General features: G+C 36.4%; 2 protein-coding genes across 12 annotated transcripts in view; one reads left to right on the top strand and one right to left on the bottom strand.

Annotated features, from left to right (window-relative positions):
- The first annotated feature begins 531 nt into the window (after window positions 1-531).
- casp (Fas associated factor casp) lies at window positions 532-15,865 on the top strand. 10 transcript variants are annotated; one of them, XM_073989999.1, is made up of 15 exons: window positions 551-703; window positions 1,103-1,519; window positions 1,592-1,660; window positions 1,776-2,025; window positions 3,841-4,017; window positions 4,088-4,277; window positions 4,343-4,547; window positions 4,610-4,710; window positions 4,771-4,889; window positions 4,960-5,105; window positions 5,171-5,325; window positions 5,395-5,543; window positions 5,612-5,886; window positions 15,365-15,484; window positions 15,564-15,865. In XM_073989999.1, the coding sequence occupies exons 2-15, from the start codon at window positions 1,481-1,483 to the stop codon at window positions 15,720-15,722; spliced, it is 2,154 nt and encodes a 717-aa protein (XP_073846100.1). In that variant the 5' UTR covers window positions 551-703; window positions 1,103-1,480; the 3' UTR covers window positions 15,723-15,865. The 10 variants fall into 10 exon arrangements, with proteins under 10 accessions (XP_073846099.1, XP_073846100.1, XP_073846101.1 ...); XM_073990000.1 differs by having other exon boundaries at window positions 551-647; XM_073990002.1 differs by having other exon boundaries at window positions 553-703; window positions 1,309-1,519.
- A 9,408-nt stretch (window positions 15,866-25,273) lies between these two features.
- The window catches only part of LOC141405544 (putative ferric-chelate reductase 1 homolog), an 86,505-nt gene continuing 84,345 nt past the window's right edge, over window positions 25,274-27,433 (bottom strand). The window contains exons 11-12 of one of the 2 annotated variants that reach the window (XM_073990009.1): window positions 25,946-26,071; window positions 25,274-25,874 (exon numbers count right to left, since the gene is read on the bottom strand). In XM_073990009.1, coding sequence (XP_073846110.1) covers window positions 25,740-25,874; window positions 25,946-26,071 — 261 coding nt within the window. In that variant the 3' untranslated portion in view covers window positions 25,274-25,739. Of the gene's footprint in view, window positions 25,875-25,945; window positions 26,090-27,433 lie in introns of both variants that reach the window. The other variant, XM_073990008.1, reaches the window with a different exon arrangement.

A 27,433-nucleotide genomic window follows, 5' to 3' on the forward strand; every position in this document is an offset into this window, starting at 1 on the left:
CCGGAAGGAGTGGACCGATATAACCCATCTTCGAACTTAAACTATGTTTGGGCAAAATATTGCGATAGCCAACTTTTGGACCAAATCGGTTTATCCGTTCGAGAGTTATCGTACGCACCAGCCAGACAGACAGACGGACCGGACATTGCTAAATCGACTCCAAATTGTCTGAAACACATTTCGTCCAAACATACTTGGGGTCTAAAACCATTATTTCGATGAGGCACATTTTGTCCGTATGAAAGTGTATATACCCTCGTTAGCATAAATGCTGAGGGTATAAAAATTAATTAAAATATAAAACAATTAAAATTAAATTTTAAATTGTAATTTAATTAAAATTAAATTTTTTATATATAACAATGTACCGTAAACAATTGACATCACAGAAGCAATATCTTTTTCGAATTTTCTTAATTTTTCTTTTTTCGAAATAACGGCTCTACACAGAAATTACCATGGTAAAATAACTGAAATGTATACGACCATCAACAATTCAATAATTACTGATTACTCTTCTCTCATTCAAACGAGTAACCCCCTCTGCTTTGCTTTTGTTATGTGGCAACATTGGCCGTGACTTAACAAAGAAGTAGTGGCGAAATGCAAATGCATTGTGTTTTGTTTGTTTCTAATAAATAAAAAATGTATTTCGAATAAAGTTAACACCGAATAAATTTAAAAAAATGTGGTCAATATAAGTGTAATAACATTTATAAACAAAATAATTTATAACAAAAGGAATTTTGCAATTGCAAATCAAAGTCGTAGCTAACAGTAAAGCCGGCGTTAGTGTTTGGTATTTCTATTGAAAATTGTAGAACGCCGTCCTTAGTTTTGTTTTTCTTATTCGAACGGTTATTAACGAATTGCTTATGACTTTTTATAACAATAAAATAATAATAAATAACTTGAAATGGTCATATCAAATGTAAAGACGATTTATTTCGTATAAAATATTCCCTTGTTGTGACAGCGACTTTAGAAACATTACTGTTGCGGCTCATTGTCTTTGTTAACTTGGCCGACTTTGAACTGTGGCCTGTATTCTATTCTTTTTTGCAAACGAAATAATAATTCTTTGTGTGTGTGCGCGAATTAGTATTTTTCTCATAAGGAAAGTCACATCTCAGCTGGAAAAAAGTCCTTGTCTGTAATGAAAAAAGACATTCCAAATTAATGTTTGAAATTGCATTGAGAGGAAGTAAAAAGCAAGGATATAAATATTTGTTATTGTTAATTATCATTTGTGAGTTGGGTGAATTGGAAGTCATAGATAGAAGTCTCTTTTTCCATAACATAAAACAGTGGATTGTGCTATAGTTTGCAAGTGGAAATTTTTATGTGAAATTACTGCTCGGACCCCCTTCAGCATAGATCATATTCTATAGAAGACAAACAGACACACATTCATCTATCAACCAACCAGCAAACAAAACCATCCATCCAATTGTCTCTGAATTAGCGTAACATCATAACAATGTCTGAAAACAAAGAAGAAATATTAGCCAATTTTCAGGTTCGCTTAATAAACAAAAACAACAACATGAAAAATTACTAATTGGCTAATAACAATGAAATTTAATTACAGAGCATAACGGGAATCGATGATGTTGGGGAAGCGTTTTCCCACTTGGAAGAATGTAACTGGGATTTGATGGTGAGTCGGGGAATTTAACGAAGTTCAAGATTTGGTGCCAACTGCAACTTGCAACAATATATTAATGCTACTATTCTCCAACTGAGCTTATTATTGATCATATTTTTGTTTTTAGGCTGCCATCCAACGTGTTATACCTCAAGAGGATCCCACACCACAGGCAGCTGCTGCCGCCTCTGCGACGCCTCCATTAAGATCGGAAAATAACTTGTCCGCTTCAATACGCAATGCTACAAGTAATTCAACATCAGCATTAAATGATTTCAGTTTGGCCCCGGGTCCATCGAAAAATTGCCCGCGTTGGCTTAAAAATGCTTCAGCCAATAATTTGGGTAGTTCAGCGGCTGAAAGTGCATTTGTGCCAGGTGAGTGAGGAGTAAATTAAAAAGGTTGCAAAGTGCAAGAAGATTTAGGTATGGTAAAGACATTAATAGACATAATGATGGGGAAATCAATAACTCCCAAAAAATGGTTCCTTAAAAAACCGGGAAATAGGTATGTGATTATAACTTGAGTAAATGTGAATATGGCGCCTAAAGTAAATAATGTCCTTGGAGTCCTAAAGTAATGCATGGAGGTTTGCCGGCATTTGTTAATTAGATTAATAGAATTTATAAAATTAATTGATTTTTGCTGAGTCATACTTACGAATAGTTTGTGACTCATGGGGACTCATGTTGATTGTGGACCTTAAATTCGAACATAGTGCTGTTTGCTTTTATTTGTCCTAATGGACTTTGATTCACTTTGGTAGTTAATACCTTAACATCAAGATGTCCACAGAACACTGTGTATTGCATTATGGTACATGTATCTGTCTAGAAACGTGGGCATAAATAGAATACTCTTCCACCTGGCGGAAAAATCTGGAAAAATTACCACAGGAAGATCTTGTTGTCCTGATCACAAATATATAAACTTTTCCGGGGGGAAGTCCATACTTCCCGAGATATGGGCCTCTTAAGTTCCGAAAATTCCCTTGTTAAAGTAAGAAAAAATTTTAAATTAAAAAAAAAATGTTGTTTTCGTGCCCTAAATTGGCTCCTGTCCATAGTAGAAAGTCTTAAATCCCCGGCCGAAGGCCGGCTACTTAGAAAAAACTTACAATTTAAAAAAAATTTTCAAATTTTTTCCGTCAGGTGGAAGAGTATTCAATTTGTTCCGAAACGTGGAATTTTAGCAATAAAATTTTGGTAACGAAATCGTTGTAACCGATTTGATTAAAATTTTGAGTATTGTAATATTTTGTCAAAACTTCGAAGATCGGAACACTCGAACTTAGTTTCAGTTCTATGATGGACCATATTGGTCCACTCCTTCGGGTACCTCTCCCACAAATGTTCAAAAATGTTTTTTAAAATGGTGACCACAATAACTCTCGAAGGTTGTAAATATGGAAACGGTACTGTTTAACAGCTCGTCTCGTATCGTTTTGAAAAGCGTGCCGGCACCAACTAATCTGGATAGTTCGTAAGATAACCATCGAATGGGGAAACCGATTTGCTCTAAATGTTGTACATGGTATTATTTATTACAGACTCGAATTTTGTCCGAATATTTACTACATTCTACACTCTTTCGGGTAGCTCCCACGCAAAGTTTGGAAAGAGTGCAGTTTAATGACTCGTCTGGGATACTTTATAAATGTTTGACAACATGTTGTGTATGCGGTCCTAGTTACGACAGTACAATTTTTTTGGTGTAAGTTCATACTTCCTGAGACTTCAGGAGTATTGTATTTACTTATTTTCTTTAGGTCCAAGGCTGAGGGTATATCCCTGTCGGTATAGCTGTCTGATACTTTATTACGCAAAACTATGAATGGGAAGTTTTAATAAAGTTTTATGTGACTGTTGCGTATGTTGTTGTTGTAGCAGCATAGTTTTGATGCTGAGTAGGATGCCACCGGCCGAAACGCTTTTTGGAATTGTACTTTTGCGAATAGTAGATATTGATTGTTTTGAATAGGTCTTCATTTCTGAATTTATATTCAAAGTCTAAAATAACAACAATTTTGTCCAATTTCCATACCAAATGAATGAATGTTGGCCCCTAGTTTTTCTTGTAATTTTTAAACAGCCAAATTTTGTTTTACAGTGTTATTAAACCGACCCTAATAAAAGCTTAATTGAAGCCATATTTCCAAAATCTAAAATAACAATTTTGTTGCAAATTTCCAGTGGCCTCAACATCAGCTAATCCCGATATAATCGATCTCACTTCAGATATGGATTTGGCTGAAAATCGGGCATCCGCAGCATTTTCACCCTCATCATCTTCGGTAAAACCAATAATATTCAATATACACTTTGATCAACAAATCTATGATATACGACTGCCCTCCAGTGCCACCATAGGTATGTTATTATATCACTACTTAGATTTAATTCGAAAACCATAATAATTTTAAATTCTTTGCTATTACAGAACAATTGAAAAAGAAGGTCCATGATGCAACTGGAGTACCAATATGCCGTCAGGCAATACGCGGCTGGCCGCCTGCTAAATTACACGATGCTCAAATACCAACAACCAAACTATCCACCTTAGGCTTATCGGGAGAAAACGAATTAATATTAATTGATTTAACAGAAGAAGGATATATGGATTTTGATAAGTAAGCAACACAACAAAAAATATGGTAAAACAGATTTTTGAATATGTTGTCATTCTTTTTTCCAGCGATGAGGTATCCAGTCGTTTGGAGAAAAATTTTGTACTTACTATTGTTCAACAACCAAATGGCACAAGGCACGAATTAAGTTTTTCAGGACGTACAACGGTGCAAGAGGTCAAAACGAATGTTTATTATGTTACCGATATACCAGTGAGACATCAGGAATGGACTGGTTGGCCACATGGCTGCGATAATGATACAACATTGGCGGTAGATATTCTAATTGAAACAATCACAAAACAATTTTTCTTAAAATATATTTAATTGTCTAGCAATCTGGCATACAATTGGCTCATAATTTCATTTTACACAATGCTGCAGATAAAATGCGCAATAATGCTAATAACTCATCTTCCACAACAAGAAGTTCCAAGTAAGATTTATTCTTTATTTAGAAATGAAATTTAATTAATTTTGGTGCGATTTTTTGCAGTGCTGTTGGACTTGATACTGATAGTTCGGCAGACGAATTTGAGGACGCCTCTGATTTTAATGCCAGTGAAGAGTTCTTCACAGATCCATTACCAGTACAACCCACAACAAGATATTTAAGTAGGTTATTTGAAAAACCCCACCTACGTACTATTATTTTATAACGAATATATTTTCAATTTCCTTTTAGTTCCCAATAACACAGATAGTGAAATAACAGGATCTCTCAAGTTCATTGAAAATTATAAACAACGATTTGGTGAACCGTGTCCCATGTTCTTTCCAGGCAGTCTAGAGGATGCCCTTAAAGAGGCCTGTCACAAACCAGCCAGAGAGGTAAATTTGTATTCCCATTATTTTTGTAATAAAATATACAAAATTTAATTTCTATCTCTGTGTAGCGTAAATTGCTGGCCATTTACTTGCATCATGGCGAAAGTATTTTAACAAATGTATTTTGTGATCGTCTTATGAAACATGAAAATATTTTACAACAATTTGCCGAACATTTTATACTATATGGCTGGGATTTAACACATGAAAGTAATAAACATTTGTAAGTAGTTATAGCTTAAAAACCATAGAAATTTATTTACTAATATGTGCCTCTTCTGGAAATTTACAGATTTTTATCATCTGTAACGGCTTGCATTAGCAATACCGCCTCAATAACTGTACGCAATATATCAGTAGATAAATTGCCTTCAATATTGGTAATTGGTAAAAGTCGTTTATCGGGACGCTCCTCTTGTGAAGTCTTATCTGTGATTCATGGTATGTTTCTTTGTTTCCTGTTCCAACAGAAAATGTATATTGAACTTGTGTTGTCTTTTCTTTTATAGGCAATGTTGATTTGGATGATCTCTTATCGCGTCTCTTTGAAGCCGTCGATATGTATAATGATCATTTAAAAGTTGAAATTGCCGAAGAAGATGCTCGTGCTGCACGTGATCAAGTTAAAGCCGAACAAGATATGGCCTATGAACAGACACTACAAGCAGATATTGCCAAAGAAGCTGCAAGACGGCAAAAGGAAGCTGCTATTGCTGCAGAACGTCAACGTTTAGAATCGGAAAAAGCTGAAGAAGAGGCCAGACGAGAATCAATTAGAATGGTGGTATGTAGAGCTTTTTTTAAAATAGGATGATTAATATACCCCCCTTACCTTATCTAAATGAGGTGAATTACCAACTTATGAGATGGCATGGATAATATATCCACTGTATATAGATAAACCGGATATGTAGAGCACCTTATTTAGGTATCATTGGCACACGTTTCATATTGATACCGGTGTTAAAAAAGTGACATATAATAGAGAGTAATCTCTAAAAGATGTTCGCTTTCTTTTCTTGGTATACTGGGATTTTTTGGATCTTCCGTGGACCAAAAATGAAACGGGGTAGTTCTCTAAAATAAACAACTATGATGAAGAAGGAATAAAATTACGGTGCATGGCTTAAACAACCATTCAGTACCGACGGCAAGCATCGGTAAGACCACAAGCTACGTGCCATTTCCCACCTTATTATGACAATGTAAATACATTATCCACCTTATCAAGATAAGGTGAATTTTTATAACCTTCACCATATAATGGAGGGTATATTAAGTTTATCATTCGTTTTGTAACTCCGCGAAATAATCATTTTAAATCCCACAAGGTGCAATTCTACAACGATATGGCCATGTGGGAAAATTTTTGTTCAAATATTTTGTAGTTCCGTAGAACTTTTAGTATTGAAAATGAGCTATATAAGTACACGTTTCGGTATAGCCCCCATACAAATTGGCGCGCGATGCTTTAGGGTTTTTCATGGTACTTGTTCCATTTGCCCTCTGAATTAGTGGTATTTTCGGATTTTGAGTTTCAAGAGGTTAAACAAACATTTCTACCAAAAATTGTTTATGTAGGACCACGTTTTGATATAGCCGCTATAAAACGCAACGCGTCAAATCAAGGAATTTTGAAGGAACTAGTCGCATTTGACCACCGAATTGTTATTTGGGATTTTGTGTTTCCATATGTACGAAAACATTTTCACAAAAACTGTCAATATAGACCCAGGTTAGTTGGAGGCTATACCTCCAATTACAGGTATTTTGAAGTTTTATCTACATTTTCGGTCTTAATTGGTTGTTATTTTGTATTAAGTGGTTTCCTAGTGAAAAAAAAAACTTCTCCATCAGAATTTTGAAAATGCGTTAAATAACTTTAGCGCCCGATTTTAGCAATTTTGAGGCCCCTAGCTACATTTATTGACCGAATTAGCATTTAGGGTTCCCACTGACCAAATAACTTCTCTACCAAAAATTGTGGTTATAGGTTCGCGTGTTCTTATAGTCGCCGTACCATCCGATTTCAGGTATTTTGGAGTTATTAACTACATTTTTTTACCAAATTATATGTAATTTGGCATTTAGTGTGGCCAAAAAATATGTTCATGTTTTGGAATAGACTCCATATATCGGCGCCTCCCGGATTTCAGGGAATTTAGCGTCCAACATGGTCAAAAAACTTCTGCACCAAAAATTGTCGGGCATATGTTTCGAAATAGCTCCCACATAACTACCCGATTTATGGTATTTTGAAGTTTCTATCAACATTTTTGACGAATTGGGTTATAGATAGAGATGGGAAATGTGTAAATACCCAAATGGTGAATACTGATTAAAATGAGTAAATTGGTAAACTAAAATCATCCAATTAGATGAGAAAATGCGGTGTTTCAGCAAATTTTAACTGACTATGAATAAAATTTGAAAATAACTGACTATGAATAAAATTTGAATAAAATCTGACTATGAATAAAATTTGATTGAAGAAAAAGGGAGAACCCCAGAAAATAATAAATCTAATGCGGGGCATACACTATACTGCCAAACTGCACTGCCAAATGAACTCTTGTGTACGTGTGTGATTGAATAGTGTGTGGCATTCCTTCAATCCATATTGCAAAAAATGATGAATTTTCCTCCAAAACTCGATTTTGTGTTGAAGTTTTTCAAATTTTTAATTTCCTCACAAATAATATTTATTGTTTTCAAAAATGATTTGTTGGTTACTTGGAAAATAAACAAAATTCATCGGATTGAAAGGGGTTCATTTACAAAATCAAAACTATTTTGATTTCAATCCTGCCAAAAATACTCCCAAATACATTGACAAAAACTTCAATATTTACTAATACTATTACAAATGCTGTCCTGCATGCCCATAGATTTTGATACTTGGAATTGAGATTACTGTTGGAGTGTAGGATTGAAGAACTTTTGGAAATTCGTACTTATGTGTATGAAAAGTCCTAAATGGTACTAAATTTGATACAATGGGGATTTGGGTGAACGGATAATAGCTGGAATCTCGAAATTTGGAATTGAGATTACTGGTGGGGTGTAGGATTGAGGTAGTTTTGAAAATTCGTACTTATGGGTACGAAAAGTACTAAATGGTGCAAAATTTAGTACAATTTGGATTTGAATGAACGGATAGAGCTGGAAACCTGAAATTTGGAATTAATATTACTGTTGAAGTGTAGGATTGAGATATGAAGGTGGTTTTGGAAATTAGTACTTATGTGTACGGAAAGTACTAAATGGAACTAAATTTTGTATAATGGGGATTTGGGTGAACGGATAGCGCTGGAATCTCTAAATTTGGAACTGAGATTACTGGTGGAGTTTAATATTGTGGAAGTTTTGGAAATTCGTACATAGGGTACGAAAAATACTAAATAGCACTAAATTTGGTACAGTTTCGATTTGGGTGAACGGATAGGGCTTGATTCCTCAAATTTGGACTGAGGATCACTGATGAAGAGTAAGAAAGATGCACCAAAGGGTTTTTGGAAACTTGAGTTTACGAAAAGTAATAATTGGTACTAAATTTAGTACAATTTGGATTTGAGTGAACGGATAGAGCTGGATTCCTGAAATTTGGAATTGATATTACTGTTGGAGTGTAGGACTGGGGAAGTTTTGGAAATTCTTACTTATGTGAATGAAAGGTACTAAATGGTACTACATTTGGGACAATGGGGATTTGGGTGAACGGATATAGTTGGAATCTCGAAATTTGGAATTGAGATTACTGGTGGGGTGTAGAATTGAGGTAGTTTTGAAAATTCGTACTTATGGGTGAACGTATGTATGTAGCTGGAAACCTGAAATTTGGAATTAAGATTACTGTGAAGTGTAGGACTGAGATATGAGGGTGGTTTTGGAAATTCGTACTTATGTGTTCGAAAAGTACTAAATTTGGTACAATAGGGATTCGAGTGAACGGACAGAGCTGGAATCCTGAAATTTGAAATTGAGATTACTGTTGGATCATAGGATTGGGGAAATTTTGGAAATTCGTATTTACCCAGCAAAATGTTTGTAGCCAAAGAAGTAGTTAAATCATGAGTGCAAGTGATTCCGGACTACATCTTTTTACGTGAAAGAAGTCATGATTTTTACAAGGGCATGGTGCAGTGAGGATACTGTCTAATTTACTTCTTAAGCACACATTTTGCATTAGTTCTTTGTAGTGAATAAATCACAACAACATATGATTCAACTACTTCTTTGGCTACAAACAAAGATGTAGTTCGAAATCACTTTTATTATTTTTTGTATACAAATTACTTTTTATGGATGCAAACATATTGCTGTTATTATAATTAACAAGAAACAAATTAAGTTCTTTGTCTTTTTAAGTTTTTTTTTGCAAAATTTTGAAATTTCTAAAATGTGAAAAATTTATGAAATGGATTCAAATCGGACATTGTCAAAATGTGAAGAACGGACTGCATTTTTCATGACTTTGCGTGGACTGCTTCAAAAAAAGCTATTCAATCACTACTTCACAAGGAACAACTTCAAATAAATTTTGCTGGGTATGTGTACGAAAAGTACTAAATGGTACTAAATTTATTACAATTTAGATTTGGGTGAACGGATAGAACTGGAATCCTGAATTTTAAGTATCAAGGTTGGGAAATGGCGTTGAAATAAGGAAATGGTTTTGGAAGTTCGTATTTATGATTACGAGCAGTACTAAATTTGGATTTGGGTGAACGGATAGAGCTGGAATCCTAAAGTTTTGAATTAAGATTACTGTAGGGGTGTAGGATTGAGATAGTTTTAGAAATTCGTACCTTTGAGTACGAAAAGCTGGAATTCTGAAATTTGGAACTAAGATTACTGTCGGACAGTAGAATTGAGGTAGTTTTGGAAATTCGTACTTATGGGTACAGAAAGCACTAAATTCGGTACAATTTGAATTTTAGTAAACGGATAGTGTTGGAATTAGGAATTAAGATTACTGTACGAGTGTAGTATTGAGGAAATTTTGAAAAGTCGTACGTGTGCGTACGAGAAGTACTAAATGGTACTAAATATGGTACAATGTGGATTTGGGTGAACGGGTAGAGCTGGAATCCTGAAATTTTTGTTTGGGAAAGAAATGGTACTAAATTTGATACAATTTGGATTCGGGTGAATTAATAGAGCTGGAATCCTTAAATTTGGAATTACGATTACAGTCGAAGAGTAGGATTCAGGTTGTTTTGAAAAAGCAAACTTATGGTTACGAAAAGCACTAAATGGTACTAAATTTAGTACAATTTGTATGTAGGTGAACGGATAGCGGTGGAATCCTGCAATTTGAAAGTATGATTATTGTAGCCCTGTTGCGTTGAGGAAGTTTTGAAAATTGGTACGAAAATTCTAAATTGTTCTAAATTTAGTACAATTTTAATTTGGTTTAACGGATAGAGTTTGAATCCTGAAATTTGGAAGTAGCATTACTACTAAAGTGAAGGATTGAGGTAGTTTTGGAAAATCTTTCTTATGGGTACGAAGAGTTCGACTTGATACTAAGTTTGGTACAATTTGGAATTGGACGAACGGATACAGCTGGAATCTTGAGATTTGGAATTACTGTAATTATTATGGAATTTACTGTAATTATTTTGTATTAATGTCCGTGTATGGCTGAGATATGTCGTCGAAATACGTACCATAAGTATACGAAAATTACTTAATGGTACTCAATTTATTTTTGGGTGTAGGGACAGTGCTGGAATTTTTATTTTTTGGAGTTAGGGTGTGTTTTGGTGTGCAACGTTGATCTCGCTGTTAATGTGTAAGGGTGAGATACGGCTGATCTTTTTTAAAAACGAACTTAAGGGGTACGTACAGTACTAAGATAAAAATAAATATTGATTAAAATTGGTATTAGTGCGACCAAATTTTCAGTGTTTGTCATTTCCTTATTATATATTGTTTATTTGTTTTTTTATATCCTTTCCGCATACGAAGTAGCGGGCATTTTGCTAGTATATAGATATATATATAGATAGATATGCACAAATATGCGAAATGTATAAATTATGCATATGCAAATATTATTTTTGCATATGGAAAATTTCTGTATTTCACATATTTTCGTATGCTACATATATTTCAATAATCTCTTCTAAAATGTTTATGTGTACATTTTTCTGTTTGAAATTCACTTCAGACACGTCAATAAAATAGAGAAATCTGTAACCAGAGCCACAATCTTCAAAATGTCGAAAATGGGGAGCTTTCGTTGTATGGGAGCTAAATATATGAACGCCTAGACCTATACCGACAAATTTCAGATGGAAAGTTTAATACCCCCAATGACACGTATAAAGCAATTGTAAATATAGCGAAGGATAAAATTGGTTACAATGAGAAAACAGAAAGAGAAGTATGGATATCAGAAAACACGTGGAACTTAATCAAAGAGCGTAATAATATGAAAATTCAAAAAAATACCAACCCCATTTTTCAAACAAGATATTCCAATCTAGCGAAAAAAGTCAAAAGAGCTGCGAGAAAGGACAAAAGGAAATACTTGGATGCAATGGCCAGCGAGGCGGAAGCAGCGGCAGGGGCAAATAACATGAAAGAATTGCATCAAATCATCAACCAACTATCAAATAAAAATGGAAACCAAAGCCATGTCGTAAAAGACAAAAATGGTAATCTCTTGACAGGCACTGCTGATCAAACACGCAGATGGAGACAGTACTTCATGGAAATTAGCAATTGTGGAAACGCAAATAGTTCAGAAACCCCTGCGTCACCAAATGAGGATTATGTAGTGGACCACCGAATATCATCAGAACATCCAAGCGTAGAAGAAATCGCTAGTGTAATTAAAAAACTAAAAACAAATAAATCGCCAGGAGAAGATGGTATACCCCCGGAGCTTTTACAGTCAAACCCAATCGCTTCGGCCGAATTACTATTCCCACACATATTTGAAGCATGGTCCAACGAAATATTTCCCAGCCAGTGGACAAACGGTGCCATTATAAATCTACACAAGAAAAACGACCGGAAAGACTGTAACAATTGGAGAGGCATCACGTTACTTAATACAGTATACAAAATAGTAGCCACTATAATCAACAACAGGTTACACTGTGTGGAAGAATCTTTACGCGAAGAACAAGCTGGGTTCAGACCACATCGCAGTTGTGTGGACCAGACTAACACACTGCGCATCATAATTGAACAGTCAGTCGAATGGAGGTCCCCACTTTACTTGGTATTCGTCGACTTCAAAAAAGCATTTGACTCTGTACGACGAAGTGCAATTTGGTCGGCATTGAAGAAAAAGGGAGTACCCCAGAAAATAATAAATCTAATTAAAGCTATGTATTCACACACAAAACTACATGTGCGCCACAACGGAACAACCAGCGATTTATTTGAAACAAATACAGGAGTTAAACAGGGGTGTCCGCTATCCCCGCTCCTGTTTGCCATCACGTTGGATCAAATAATGCTACAACTCGAACCCAAGAAAAGAGGAATTGTTTGGAATTTATATCGGAAATTAGAGGACCTTGACTTCGCAGATGACATCTGCTTACTATCCCATAAATTTACCGATATGCAAGAAAAACTCAACGAGCTTGTCGAATTGGCCAAAAAAACGGGTTTAGAAATAAACATAGAAAAGACAAAAGCAATGCGTATAAACAACACTACAAATATGCACATACATATAGAGAATCAACAGATAGAATACGTATCGTCCTTTTGCTACCTGGGTAGCGTAATGTCAGAAGATGGAGGAATTGATAATGATGTTAATAACCGACTCAGTAAAGCACGCGCAGCCTTCGGTCGACTGAATAAAATATGGCGAGGCACACAAATTTCACTGAAGACGAAACTACGAATCTTCATCGCTTGTGTAAAATCCACCCTACTTTATGGTAGCGAAACTTGGAAAACTACGACAAATGTGATCCATAGACTACAGGCATTCGTGAACAAATGCCTCCGTATAATATGTCGTATATTTTGGCCAAACCGAATCACAAATTCTGATCTGTGGATAATGACAAGTGAAGAACCCATAATCCGCCAAATAACAAGAAGGAAGTGGAAATGGATAGGCCATACGCTACGGAAGCCGCAGCATACTATTGCTAGAATGGCCCTAGAATGGAACCCCCAAGGTAGCAGACGTCCTGGACGACCAAGAAGCACATGGCGAAGAACGATATTGCATGAAATGGAAAAGCAAAACACAAACTTTGAAAATTTAAAAAAATATTTGTGTCTAAGTCTGGAGTTTCCCCCATTGGCTTAACTTCATCACTTTCCTCTTTGCAGAGAAAAATGTTTACAAAAACGCACTGACAGCTTGCAAAATGTTTACTGATCGCTACCAATATCATGATTTCATCCCGGCGAAAGGAATTATCAATTGGCTTTTCAGTCAGTGCGTTTTTGTAAACATTTTTCTCTGCAAAGAGGAAAGTGATGAAGTTAAGCCAATGGGGGAAACTCCAGACTTAGACAATCATATGATTGAATCTTCAACTAAAACAAAACAAACAAAAAACAGCGAAGGCTCGCGCAAAACGGAATTTTGTAAATAAAATTCCACCGACATACTCACAGGTAACTGTGTTGATGTTATTTCAACTTAACAGAAATCGATGATTTCTTAGTTGAATCGTGCTGTCAGCTTGCAAATATTTTGTTCTGGTGTTTTTTTGGGAAAGCCGAAAAGTGAGCATCATTCTCATTAACATGAGAATACTCGATGCTTAAAGAGTTCAGGTTTTCACTAAAAAAAAATCATCATTTCAAAAACTGAAAAGCCAATTGATAATTCCTTTCGCCGGGATGAAATCATGATATTGGTAGCGATCAGTAAACATTTTGCAAGCTGTCAGTGCGTTTTTGTAAACATTTTTCTCTGCAAAGAGGAAAGTGATGAAGTTAAGCCAATGGGGGAAACTCCAGACTTAGACAATCATATGATTGAATCTTCAACTAAAACAAAACAAACAAAAAATATTTGTTATGATAAAGTAAGATGGAAAAAAAAAATGAATAAAATTACCTTTTTGTGGATATGGGACAAGTTAAAATATGACCAATTTTGGTCCATATTTTTGCAAAACTCTCCTATATAGTGACAGCATAATTTTTGACATATGAGGGCTTTCAGAGCGTTTTGTTGAAGTCCTCCTTGCGGAAGAATATACATGCTGGACCGATATTCACATTTTTTCACATATTTGACGGCTTGACTCTCGATTTCAGTTGATAATCTTGAGATTTTTTGACAAAGATATACAAATTTTTAAGTCTGCATTGGCCGCCTCCTCCCTTCATAAATCTCCAACGACGGTTTTGGCATATTAAAAGTTTAGTCCGCGTGTTTAAAACGCTTTTCTTGTATTCTTTTTGATTTTCTGTTTACAGGAAACAAAAATGTAATTTCAAAATACGGTGCGGTGCATCTCTGGTTTTTTAACGCATCTGCTATGATATGACGACAGAGAGGAGTCATTTTTTACCGATTCTTTTAGAGATTAATGTCGTAAATGTCAAAAATACATGTAATATATTGCTGAAGGAATTATTGTAGAGACAATTTGAGAAAATGCCGCGAAATAAAATAAAATAATTTGTGTTTTTATACGCTTTGGTTAATATCTAGAAGATCGTCAAGCATTTCACAGTGTTTCTAGCGGATATTGGGTCTTAAACTATCTCCAAACATACTACATAGAAATATGCAATTTTTTACCTCTAATTTGATAGTTTTACACGAATTTATTAAAATATATTTTTTTAAATTTTTTAAGAGGCAAAATACTTAATTTACTCACTATTTTAAATACCCAAATAAACACAAAAAAAAGAAATTTACGTGGAATTTACCAGGTATTTATACAAGTTTTGGGATAGAATCCCATCTATAGTTATATGTCCACGTTTTGGTATAGCCCCCATACAATGGTGACTCCCTTGTTCAGGTATTTTGGAGTTTTTAGCAAATTTTTCTGATCGAATTAACTATATTACATACATTACCCATCTTATTCAATTAAATACACAATCTCCTTTATCTCAATAAAGCGGAAATATCATTAAACTCTAGATAATGTGAATACATTTTATCCACTTTGTTAATTTAAAGCTGAGACAATTATCTTTACACCATCCTTTACGGAAATTAGATACTCTTGATAAAGATAATACATGAAACACCTTTAATACACATTGAACTCCAATCTTTTCATCTCTTTTTTATTCTCCAGGCGGAACAATCATTACCCAAAGAACCAAATGAAACGGAGACCAATATTTCTAAAATTCGTGTACGCAAACCTACCGGAGATTTTTTGGAACGTCGCTTTTATACTGAAAATACACTACAGGTAATCTGATCGCATTTTAAACATTAGAATTGTAATACAGTAACTTCCTTTTCTCGTAACTCTTCGTCCACATTTCCAGGATCTGTTAAATTTTGTGGCATCAAAAGGTTTTCTGATCGATGAATATAAAGTCATTTCCAGTTGGCCAAGACGTGACTTAACGGCTATCGATAGCAATCAGACATTGCAATCGTTAAAATTGTATCCTCAAGAGACAGTGATCTTGGAAGAACGATGATTTTAAACTCATACATACATAATACAAAAACATAGATACACTTATAAGATAAACATAAAATCGAAGAAAGAAAGAAACAAAACATACAAATAAATTATTAAGCCTCCTATAAAAAATACAAAGGAAGAAGAAAAAAGAACAAATGCCAGCAGCAAAACACTTTTTACTTATTTTGTTAACGAAAAAACTGAAGTAGAAGAATACAAATCACTGTAGAGAAGAATGCATGCTCATATTTGGAATCGCTTTTTAGATCCCTTATACAGAATAGGCTTTATTTTTTATGTACATTATCATCTTCATTGTTTATGTTGAATCTCTATATCATCATTGTCAATATACTACATCATTTCTCAAAAAAAAAAATTAATGCTGTTCATGGATTAGTTGCCGCTAAAAAATTACGTCGTTTAAAACAATTTTACACACATCATAATAATAGCTTTTTTATCATATATGTATGTCATCCGAAACACCACACCATTTGATCAAGAAAATGGATAAAATTACAAGAAAATAAAAAAATAATAATATAAATAATAATGTATTTGGATGTCTTCAGAATAAGCATATTTAAATATGCCTAAAATTTGGAAATGTTTAGAAGTTAAAACAATTCAATGGGAATGCAGTATGCGTGGATTAACTCCTATCCATTGCAACTGATAATAGTCAAAAGGAAACTGCGTAGTAAAGGTAATATTGTGTGCTGCATCTCTTTATGTGCCCATATAAATCACTCACATTACAATTTTCATGTAACGTTTCTAAATATGAGGTGGGGAGTGGATATGCAAATTATTACAACAGATCAAATCTTCGCAATTTATTGAAATTGAAAACCGCCAAATATTTAAAACAACTATATAATTGTGTTTGTATTCTTAATGGATTCAATACCGAAAGTGATGTACAAAACCTATTTTGAAATTATTCAGGTAAGCAATTCATACATTTATTAAATAATCTATACTTCTTGTCTTGTTCTCATATTATATAACCAGCCAAAAGTACATTATGGGGTTCCCCCAGTTGTAGAGTCCACAAAAGTCATTTTTATATTTTTTCCAAGATAACTACCAACTTTTTACTCGTAGTAGACGCTATTGTCTGAAATAGCATATCTTAAGCTAATATCAAATTTTTTGTTGGGAAATATAACATAGTTTTGGGACAAATGGCCGCATACAAAAACTATTTTTTATTAAAGCGATTTTGAATTCTTCATTTTGGCTAGAAAACGAAAGCACTGATCACCATATATTTTTGTGAACTTATTAAGCGCCCATAGACTCGCCTTTAAACGTGGAAATTTCAATTTAATCGGAGAAAATGGAATTTAAAAAAAGAATTGATACTATGGATGGTGCGCTTCCTATGGATCCCCCGTGGACGAAAACTGGATCGGGATAGTTCCCCTAAAGTAAATAAAGAAGAAAAATAAAGGGAATAAAGTTACGGCAAGCGTGAGACCACAAGCCATGCAATCCACTGTTATTGGTGTGGATTCCCTGGCACCTACGGCTGTACCTGCTGCAAGTACACAAAATGTTATTGATAGAAAAGATGACGAACCGGCGATCTCAAAGGACAAAAAAGGTATAGCTAAGTTTGCTGCAAACCAGTCTACGGCTAAAAGCACTGATGTTATGGGCGTGAACGACATGCACGAGACTCTAAAACTCCTGAAGATAGCTTAGAGCGACAAAGTAGGGAACTTCTCGATCAACATACCACCGGAGTGCATGCTGTTCAATCTGACCCTGAAATCATTGTGATCCCTGCCGAGCCTACTAGGGAAGAGTAACATGGTGATAGTGAGTAGTCCAGTTGCTTCAAAGGTAGAATGAAACAGGATCATGGACTTCAGATGGACAAGATATTCCCTCCACTCCCTACAATAAATCAAACCAAAGCCTCTAAAAAACTTCGGTGGTAAGCAAAAAAGTAGAAGAGACAAAAAGGTGGAGCCGAACTCAACCCAGAAGGCAATGAAGAAGGTTAAAGACTCTGCTTCTAAAGCAAATCACGTCCGTAACATAACATTTTGGCGAATGGGTCCGCCTCTAAACCCGACTCAAACCCGGAAGGTAAAGCGGAGAAAAAACCGGGTCCAGAAGGCTCCACAGGCTGCAAGGAAGTCAAGTTGGCAAGACCAACTAAGAAACCGTCATTTCCCTTGGATCAGACCATCTCCCCATAATTGTCTCCATTAGCAGACCACCCGACTTCATCACCTCTGGACGCCGCACGTTCGTCAATCATAAAAAAGCTGATTGGCCGAGTTTCAGAGAGTTCACCAATCACCGCTTCAGAGAATTGCCCAATCCTACTGAAGTTCGGGTAGCGGAAAGGACGTTCCGGGACATCATCACTGCTGCAGCCGCTCGCCATATCCCTGCTGGTCGAATACCCGAAGTAAGACCAAATTTCCCAGCAGAGGCGACGGGATTAGCAAATGAGCGTGATGAGCTTCGTCGTATCAACCCCAATGACCCCAGAGTCAGGGAGCTGACACTGGAAGTTAACAGGCTGGTCGGCGAGCATAAGCGGAACAAATGGTTAGAAGCCAGGCAAAGATGCCAGCAAAAGTGAATCGTACAGACCGATTTCGCTTTTGTCGCCTGTAGCAAAGACACTTGAGGCCTTGCTCCTCCCCAGTATCAGAAATAGCTATCAAGTTGCCGATCATCAACATGGATTCCGTAAGCAGCACAGCACGACAACAGCGCTGCACGCCATTACCACATATATCTGTAAAGGACTCAACCAGAGACGGCCGTGCGATAGAACAGTGATGGTGGCGCTTGACTTATCAAAAGCCTTTGATACAGTCAGGCACTCCACGCTGTTTGAGAACATTGAGCAGACAACCCTTCGGCCAAGCTTGAAACGTTGGATAGTCAACTATATGTGTGGACGCCAGCCGTACGTGGAATTCAGGAATAAGAAGTCCAAACCCCGTAGAGTGAAACAGGGAGTTCCCCAAGGTGGGGTGATATCTCCAGAACTGTTTAACCTCTACCTCTCCTGTATTCCACCCCCTCCAGACGGCATTGAGATCGTGACGTATGCGGATGATTGCAAGATCCTGGCGTCGGGTACCTATCCTGATGACATCTGTGAGAGACTGAACAACTATTTAACCGATCTTACCACCTTTTTCCATTCGAGGTATATGCAGATTTCCCCCACAAAATCTACAGCCACTCTGTTCAGCACATGAACAGCGCAGTTTGGACGTGAGTTGAATGTCGTGGTCGACGTTAGCATAATTCCGACCACAAACTGCCCTAAAATGTTAGGGGTCACATTCGACACTAAATTCAAGTCGTGCGCACACGCCACAGCTATCTGCGACAAGTTGAAAAGTAGGAACAAGGTCCTCAAGTCCCTGGCCGGCAGCACTTGGGTTGCAGATAAAGAAACCTTGTTGGCCACGTATAACGCGATAGGTCGGTCTGTGGTTAGCTATGCGGCTCCAGTCTGGTCCCCGAGATTGTGTGATTCGAACTGGAAAAAGATTCAAACTTGCCAGAATGCCGCCCTGAGAACAGCGACAGGGTGCCTCCTCAAATCTTCAGTGGACCATCTATATGAGGAGGCAAAAATTCTTCCTGTAAAGCAGCACAATGAGATGCTTTCGTTGCAGTACCTGCTTGGATGTTATCGTGTGAGCCATCCCAATAACCATCTTGTGGGTAGGCCCGGCCCATTCAGGGAGATCAGGAAGGATATCCATGCTCTAGAGGGAGAGGTCCAACGATACAGGAGAGAACCCCTAGATCAACAAGCATATCAAGCAGGATTGAATAGCATTCACACGGACGCAGTTGCCAAGGCCTTAAGCAATTATAGTGTGAATAAAGTACTCGGAGTACATCCTCCATCTATCGCAGCTGAGGAGCGTCAGCTGCCACGACAAACCAGAGTAGTTTTGGCTCAACTACGCTCGGGATATTGCAGTCGCCTAAATTCGTATTGGGCGGAAATCGATCGCACCGTGCAAGGCATATGCCCAGTATGCGGCATGGGCCCGCACGACACACAACACCTTTTTAACTGCCCCACCAAACCTACCCATCTAACTCCTGTGGATCTGTGGTTACATCCCATCGAAGCAGCCACTTTTCTGGAACTGGAGATAGAGCCAGATTGAACAGAGGAACGAACAAATAAACATAACAAAACAAGTAAGCCAAGGCTATAGTCGGACGGGGCCGACCATGCAATACCCTACACCTTTACTTTTGGGAATTAGCTTTCCACATATCAAAATTTCCAACATAATAATTGTTTCGCTTTATTGCAAATTTCATCAGGGGGAAGATCAGTAGTTCTATTTTCATATGTAGTCTACTTTGCCGGTATATGCCCTCCAGGAAATAAAATATAGACCAAACATATTTTTTTGTATTTTTCATACAAAAGTAATGGTCCATTTCGTCCGCTAAATAATATCAGATCATCATTCAAAATTATAGGCATCTTCCTCTACCTAACTCCCAACTTCGTGCAAAATTTCGTGATTATTGGGCTATAGTTGCGACCTTTAGCGTGTTTATGATTGCACTACAAACAAATAACAGGGTATATTAGGCTGTAACTCTGTTATCTTATCATGTACACCAACACAATTGACATCAATAGAAAGGTCAAGCGTTCCTCTTCCAACTATAGCTTACTTGCCCGGAATGTCTCTCCCAAGAATGAAGATATAAGCTGTATACTAAAATTTTTCACAATTTTCACACAAAAGTTTTGGTCCATTTAACCCTCTAAATATTATCTGATCGCCATCTCAAATTGCAAGCTACTTCTTCGTCATATACTCTTACCTTACTTAAAATTTCGAGGTGATCTGACTATAATTGCGACCTACAGAGCATCTACAAAATCGGATAAAAATTATGTTTTTGGTCCATTTCACCCGCTAAATATTTCACGATCGTCACCAATTAAAATAGCGATCTATTCTGATGTGAAACCGACCTCCATACCAAATTTCGTGACGATCGGTCCATAATTGCGGCCTGGAGTTTGATTACAATTTATAATGGACAGACGGACGGACGGACACACATCTCAAAATCGCTTTATCTCGCCGAGATATGAAGATTGGTATACCACATTGGGGGTCTCCGACGTATATTTCGCGGTGTTACATGAATTTTTACCAAAACAAACTTATAATACCCTTTCCACATAGTGGTGTAGGGTATAAACACTGTTACAACAACAACAACTAAAAAACCACCATCTTCTAAGAAAACGGACAAAGCATAAAACTGAAACGCGTTCGATCTTCAGAAGGCCCTTGTCAAAGATGCCGCTGGTCCGAAAGCCAATGAGAATAAGCCCAGTGCCACAACCAACACCAACAACACATGGACAAGGACGTAACAAACCCAACGCAATAACGACCGCAATGATGTCCACTTACGACCTCAAAGTGGCAATCGTCGGCCAACACGGTGCACCTGAACCAACTTTAAATGGAAGATGCTTTCACCTGCGAAATCAAAAAAACAAACAAAAAATCGCTGGAGTGGTTGGAAACCCCAAGTCCTATCGAAATCGTATTAGGGAAAATGATGTAGCCGTGAAAATTCTGTACAAGATTTTTGATAAGTTTATGTTGGGAAATTGCAGTCACGACATTGTTTTTTAAGGATGCGTTACAGTCAGGCTGACTTCCGTATCGTAAATTGTTTTGTGTTGTTTAAACTTCGTCAAAATATTACAGTAAATGTGTCAGAAATAACAAGTAAAAAAGTATCAGTCGGCTTTGCCAACAGAGATATACCCTCAGCCTGTGTATATTGAAACAATTTTTTTCCCAAAATCCGTATGTATTTAGGGGGGTTTAAAAATGTTGGGCGTTTGAACCGACAAAAATGTTGATTAGGATTAAATATCAAAAGTTTTGCGGAGGAGATACTAAAAGGAATGGATCGACATTGACCGTTATGGAAGTGGATCTCCAGCCACAACATATGGTGCCATAGGGGGTTTTTACACTCTTCGGGCTGTTTGCTAAAGAAGTATGGACTTGCCCCTAAAAAAACTTTTACCATCGTAATTGAGGCAGCGAATGCAAGTTGCTTCAACAAAAATAAAAGTGATTCGATATCAGGGGCCTAATTACGTGATTCGATTCGATCGAGTATTTGCTCGTGAAAAAGATTTCGACACGATAAAAAAGCGGCATGACGAAATTCGATCGAAATCGTTGATCGAATGTTTCGAGAGTAACCGGTAATCGAACTATGAAAACCTACGTGTACAATAGGGAATATTATGAAGGTAGATGTAAAAAAGGTGTTTTTTGAAAGCAAGAACCAAAAAAAAACTGAATTATGAATGAAAAATGTAAATATTTTTGGAATTTGTTGAACAATACATTCAATAATAATTTCGGAATGAAGTTGTGCTATGGAAATAAGAAAATTACTAATTCTTGCAAAATCTTTTTGACATTGTTGTAACGGATTGCTGATACATCTACCTTAATAATCCTCTCTCAAAATAAATGAGAGAGAGTTTGGTGGATGTTTTGCATTAGCCTCTCTGAGAGAATATTTCCTTTGGTAACCCAAGGATTACACATGCAAGTAACTTGCAGACAGTTGTGTATACATATTATAGTCGAAACTTCAATTATTTCGAACTGACACTTGCATGTGTAAACGTTCGGAAAAAAGTTGATGTTACTTTCAAAGCACTTACATTGATTACTGACAATGAAATTTTTGTCGGCAGTGAGGTTCTTAGTTGGTGTGGCAGTGAATATGTGTGAGTGTATTGGTGTTTTTCGAACTGTCACTTGCATGTGTAAACGGGGGGTAAACAACGGGGGATGAAATGTTTAAAATGTACTTCCCTTATACAATAAAGGCTATTAATATTAAATATTTTTTTTCTTTTTTCCAGAAATGCTTATTTTTCAACTTATTTTTTAACGACTGCAAAAGTAATTTTTGTTAATGATTGCATGCAATTCTAAATTTATCACAATTTCTCAAAACGACTGCAAAGGACTTTTCCCAATTTCTCTTGTTATATTGTCTAAAAAATGCTGCCAATTATTTACTAACATCGTTTTTCTTCTATAAAACGACAACAAACAACAATTTTTACATTTTAAACAAAAAGACAATAAGGAAATCTTTCATTTTATTTGTTTACGATAGGTAATTTGGCCTCGAGAAATTACTCGCAAATTTATGCTCAATTTCTCGATAATTTTACTCGATAACGAATGTTGTCATCCCAACTTTGAGTACTCAGGTCGAAAAAACTCGATATCGAATCACATAATTAGGCCCCAGGTCTTAAAGTGAAGGTACCGGATGGAGTGGACAAATATAGTCCATATTTGAACCTGATATATATCTGGTAGATATATTAGGATGTGTAAAGTATAGACCAATTCGGCCACTTCAAGAGTTACCGTACGGACAATTTTTCCGAACATTTTTGAACTTTTGTGGGGGAGGTACCTAAAGGAGTGGACGATATGGTTTATCTTCAAACTTAAACTATGTTTGGACAAAATATGACTAAGGGCAAATTTTGGACCGAATCGGCAGAGTTCGAGAGTTATCTTGCGCTCCAACCACCACACACAGTGTCGTAGGGGTTTTTTGCAACTTTCAGGCTAACTTCTCTGGAAGTATGGACTTGCCTCTGATAAAACTTGTAGTGTCGTATGAAGGGCGGTGAATACAAGTTGCTAAAACAAAAATCAAAGCGATTCGAGAGATGGCCCTAAACTGAACTTTTCCGAAATTTTGGGTGTGAGGTACCCGAAGGAGTGGACCGATTGAGTCCATATTGAAACCTTATCTAAGCCTGGTACACATTTCACGATGGGCAAAATATGGACTAATTCGGTTACTCCCTTCAAGAGTTATCGTGCGCACAAATTTTCCGAACATTTTCGAACTTTTGTGGGGGAGGTACCGGAAGGAGTGGACCGATATAGCCCATCTTCGAACTTAAACTAAGTTTGGGTAAAATATTACGAAAGACAAAATTTAAACCGAATCGGTTTATCCGTTCGAGAGTTATCGTGCGCTCCAGCCAGACAGACGGACGGACATTGCTCAATCGACTCCAAATTGTCTGAAACACATTTCGTCAAAACATACTTGGGGTCTAAAACCATTATTTCGATGATGCACATTTTTCCCGTATGAAAGTGTATATACCCTCGTTAGCATCAATGCTGAGGGTATAAAAATGATATATGTTTGCCTTTTTACCTGCGTTGAAAATGTGTATTTTTGACGTTTAAAAGCACGTAGCTTCGCAATTGTTTAATACAACGGCGTTAAGAAACATAATACCTCGCATATTTTCAGTCATTTGCAAAGCAACTGACGATACGGAAGTAAGCCTCAGTGCATTGTCCCAATTTGAACTTCTATATCTTAAAGATCGTAAAACCTCCGAAAATATCATAAAGGTCAATCTGGTGTAAATTCACTACACGGCTACAATACGAGTATTTTCTTTTATACGACTTCGATAGGACTTGCGGTTTCCAAGCTAAATAGTGAAAACCTAAAAAAAACTAAATATGTGAACTTTATTTCAAAAGCCCTCCGGCGATTTTTTTTTTCTCATCTATGGACATTGTACTTTCAGAATCCGCAAAAACTTCCCAGGTGTAATCTCCGTTCATTTAAAGTTGGTTCAGGGGCACCATGCCGAGCGGTAGTGCGATTCTCTAACTTATTTTTTGAGTTACCGACAAAAATCGGTAAAATTAAAACGCAAAATTATGAATTAAAAGTTCATAGAAAAGTTGACAACACACATGCTATCAGTAGAACTTTACGACTGTTTTTTATTCTTCGCTAACTTACCGAAATTATAAGCATTGTAATTTGACCGACATTTGTCGGTAACTCAAGAAATGAGTTAGAGAATCGCACTACTGACCCCAACGGGATAATCAACGAAAGTCACTGGTTGCTAGTGGAAACAGGTCTTCGGAGTAGCATTGTTCGTGTGATGGTAAATCAGTGTGCTTTCCTTCAAACTGGTGTCGAGGTCATTAAAAAGGGGGCTAATCTTGCTGCGGTCTTCATGTCTGAAATACGATCCAGAAATGTTTTTCCGGCATGGGTTCCCCCTAGCGTGGACAAGAAGCTCATACTGAAAATGCTGGAGCTTCAGAATCCAGTAGTGCGATTCTCTAACTCATTTTTTGAGTTACCGACAAAATCGTTAAAATCAAAACACAAAATTTCGTTTTCTGAAGAAGTTAATTACGGAATTAATTCCACTTTCGATCCGAATTCGTTTCAGTGACATGCCTGTTTATGGCGATCGGTTAACGTTACCACATGTGCCACCTTCCATTATTTCCATATGGGGAAACAATTTTACAAGTTCATTGTTGTGGCTAAAAAAGAATCATACAAAAATTTGTGAAAATCGGCTTTGATTTTGATTAGACTTATTCTGAGGACATTTTGCATCCGATTATGACTTGACTATTTCTCAATTTATACGAAATTGAAATAAGGAAATACTTGTTCTTGTTTCTTTTTTATTTATTAATACTTTACAATTTAGTTTTGTCTTAAAAAACGATCTATTTTGTGTAACGTCTTTTCACTTACATTTTTAATAAAAAATACAAAAATTGTACATAAAGTTGTTGTTTGTATACAAAAAATAACAAAAAATATACATACATATAAAATAGCTTAAAATACAAACAAAGAAAAGGTTCAATGAGTAGCGGTAATAGCACTTGGAGTGTGTGGTTAGAAAAAAAAACAAAAATACAGAATAAGTACAAGAACTGAAAGAGCTCAAATAGAGATTAGCAGGACAAGGTACTGTTCACTTTTCCAAAGATGCAACAGTAGTAGTGTCAATATAAAAATCAGTACAGTTTGAGCCTCTCGATGTTAGACAACGACGACGGATAATTACAAAATTTGAGCCATTACATTGAAAATATGCAATTAGTATTTTAGTGTGTGTGTAGATTCAGATTCAGTTAAGTTTCCTTTGCAGCTGCTCAAATGTATCTTGAATGGGCGCCAAGGCAACAATTACAATTAAAGCTACGACAAAGAGAATTAGAACCACTGTATAAACAGCCAATAAACCTTTGCGGAAACCAGCAAACTGTAAAACATAATAATTTAATTAAATTAAAAAAATTAATTATTTTTGTTTAGTTTTGTAAAAAAACTTACCGGAGCATCCATTTTACGTTCATTCTTCATATTGTTGCGCATACCATGATGATGATGTCCCATATTACCCATTTGGAAATCATTGACACGTTTTGCTTGCTTTTTATCCGAAGAACAGCCTGAAATCTGTATACACAAGAAAATCTAAAATTAATGCCATAGTATCGTCAAGTTCTTCCCATTGAGACACAAAGGGAGGGGAATTAGTAGCTAATGATTTTATGTAGAATTGTTTTATTTACGTCGATTCAAACATTGGACTCTATTTACAAAACAAGGACACATCAACATTTGGAAATGTATTTTTTTTTATTTATATAACCTCGGATTACATTTCCAAATGGTGTTATAAAAATCCACAAGGGTTATAGACAGGGTGACTGGGGTTTGCTGTAAAAGTAGTAACGGGATTAGGTCAAATTTAGTTTTTCACATGTTTTATTTATTTGTTCTGCGATTTTACCGTGTACATCATGAGTTAGATCTAAAAGGGGGGTCACAAGGAGGGTCTGTAATTTCACATCGTGCAAATTTGTTAAACGGTTAAAAGGGAAAACACTCCCAAAATTGTTGTTGTTAAATTTAAAATTATTAAAAAAGTCATGCACACATTTTATAAAATATTATTTACACAAACGTTTATTTGAATTTGAAAATATCCGCCGTTAAATTTTCTTGTAGACCTCTTAAAATGGATAGGTCGGAGATAAAGCAGGACATAACGATCTTAACGGAAATACTTGCTACTCAATCTACCCTGACCATAGGCGCGCTGAATACCAGGTAGGTTATTTACCCCTAAACGACATCCGTATACGAGACGAAGGGGTCTGTTTCTATGCCCGATTCCAACTCGAAAGCCAAGGGTAAAGCTGTAGGACAATGGATTCTAGGAACTTTCACAGGCTACAAAGAAGTCAAGATGGATGGGCTGACTGAGAAGACGAATAAAGTTCCACAGCAACAAACTAGAACAGGTTTGTGGTGCCTTAGGGCCTCTGCCATCGCCCATAGATCTCCTATGCAGTTGTCCTTGACCAAAACGTCGCACCAATGATGCCCGTCGACGACCTTCGAGTAACAATCATCGACCGAGCTGATCTCAACGGGACAATCAACGAAAGAGACAGGTTGTTAGTCGAAACTGGTATTCAGATTGCCATTGCCGACTGATAACTACCAAGGTGTTGAAGTCGAAGAAGCCAAAGGAACAGATGCCAACGAACCAGTCATACATTAAGGCAGTAGGGAAAAGAAGAGAGGGTAGGGATCAGGAGCTCCGACACTTTTGGCGAGTTGGTATACTGGTCACCCTCTTAAATAGTTCTTCTGGGAATAGCGGAGTAGATACTATACCTTTTTCAGATGTAATTCGTATCATTCTAGTTGTAATTTGTAAAATTTCATTTGCAATTCGAGATTTCTATTTGTAATTCGAAATATTTCAATTGTAATTCGAATTGTTTCATTTATAATTCGAATTGTTTC

The sequence above is a fragment of the Musca autumnalis genome, unplaced genomic scaffold (genome assembly GCF_047663935.1).
Source record: "Musca autumnalis isolate F117 unplaced genomic scaffold, ASM4766393v1 scaffold_5, whole genome shotgun sequence".
Lineage (NCBI taxonomy): Eukaryota > Metazoa > Arthropoda > Insecta > Diptera > Muscidae > Musca > Musca autumnalis.

Excerpts from the sequence above, each read along its gene's own strand:
- casp (XM_073989998.1), top strand. The coding sequence starts at position 1,481 with ATGTCTGAAAACAAAGAAGAAATATTAGCCAATTTTCAG. Across the intron at positions 4,711-4,770 it reads TCCACAACAAGAAGTTCCAA|TGCTGTTGGACTTGATACTG; the intron begins GTAAGATTTATT and ends GATTTTTTGCAG. Across the intron at positions 5,887-15,364 it reads GAGAATCAATTAGAATGGTG|GCGGAACAATCATTACCCAA; the intron begins GTATGTAGAGCT and ends TTTATTCTCCAG.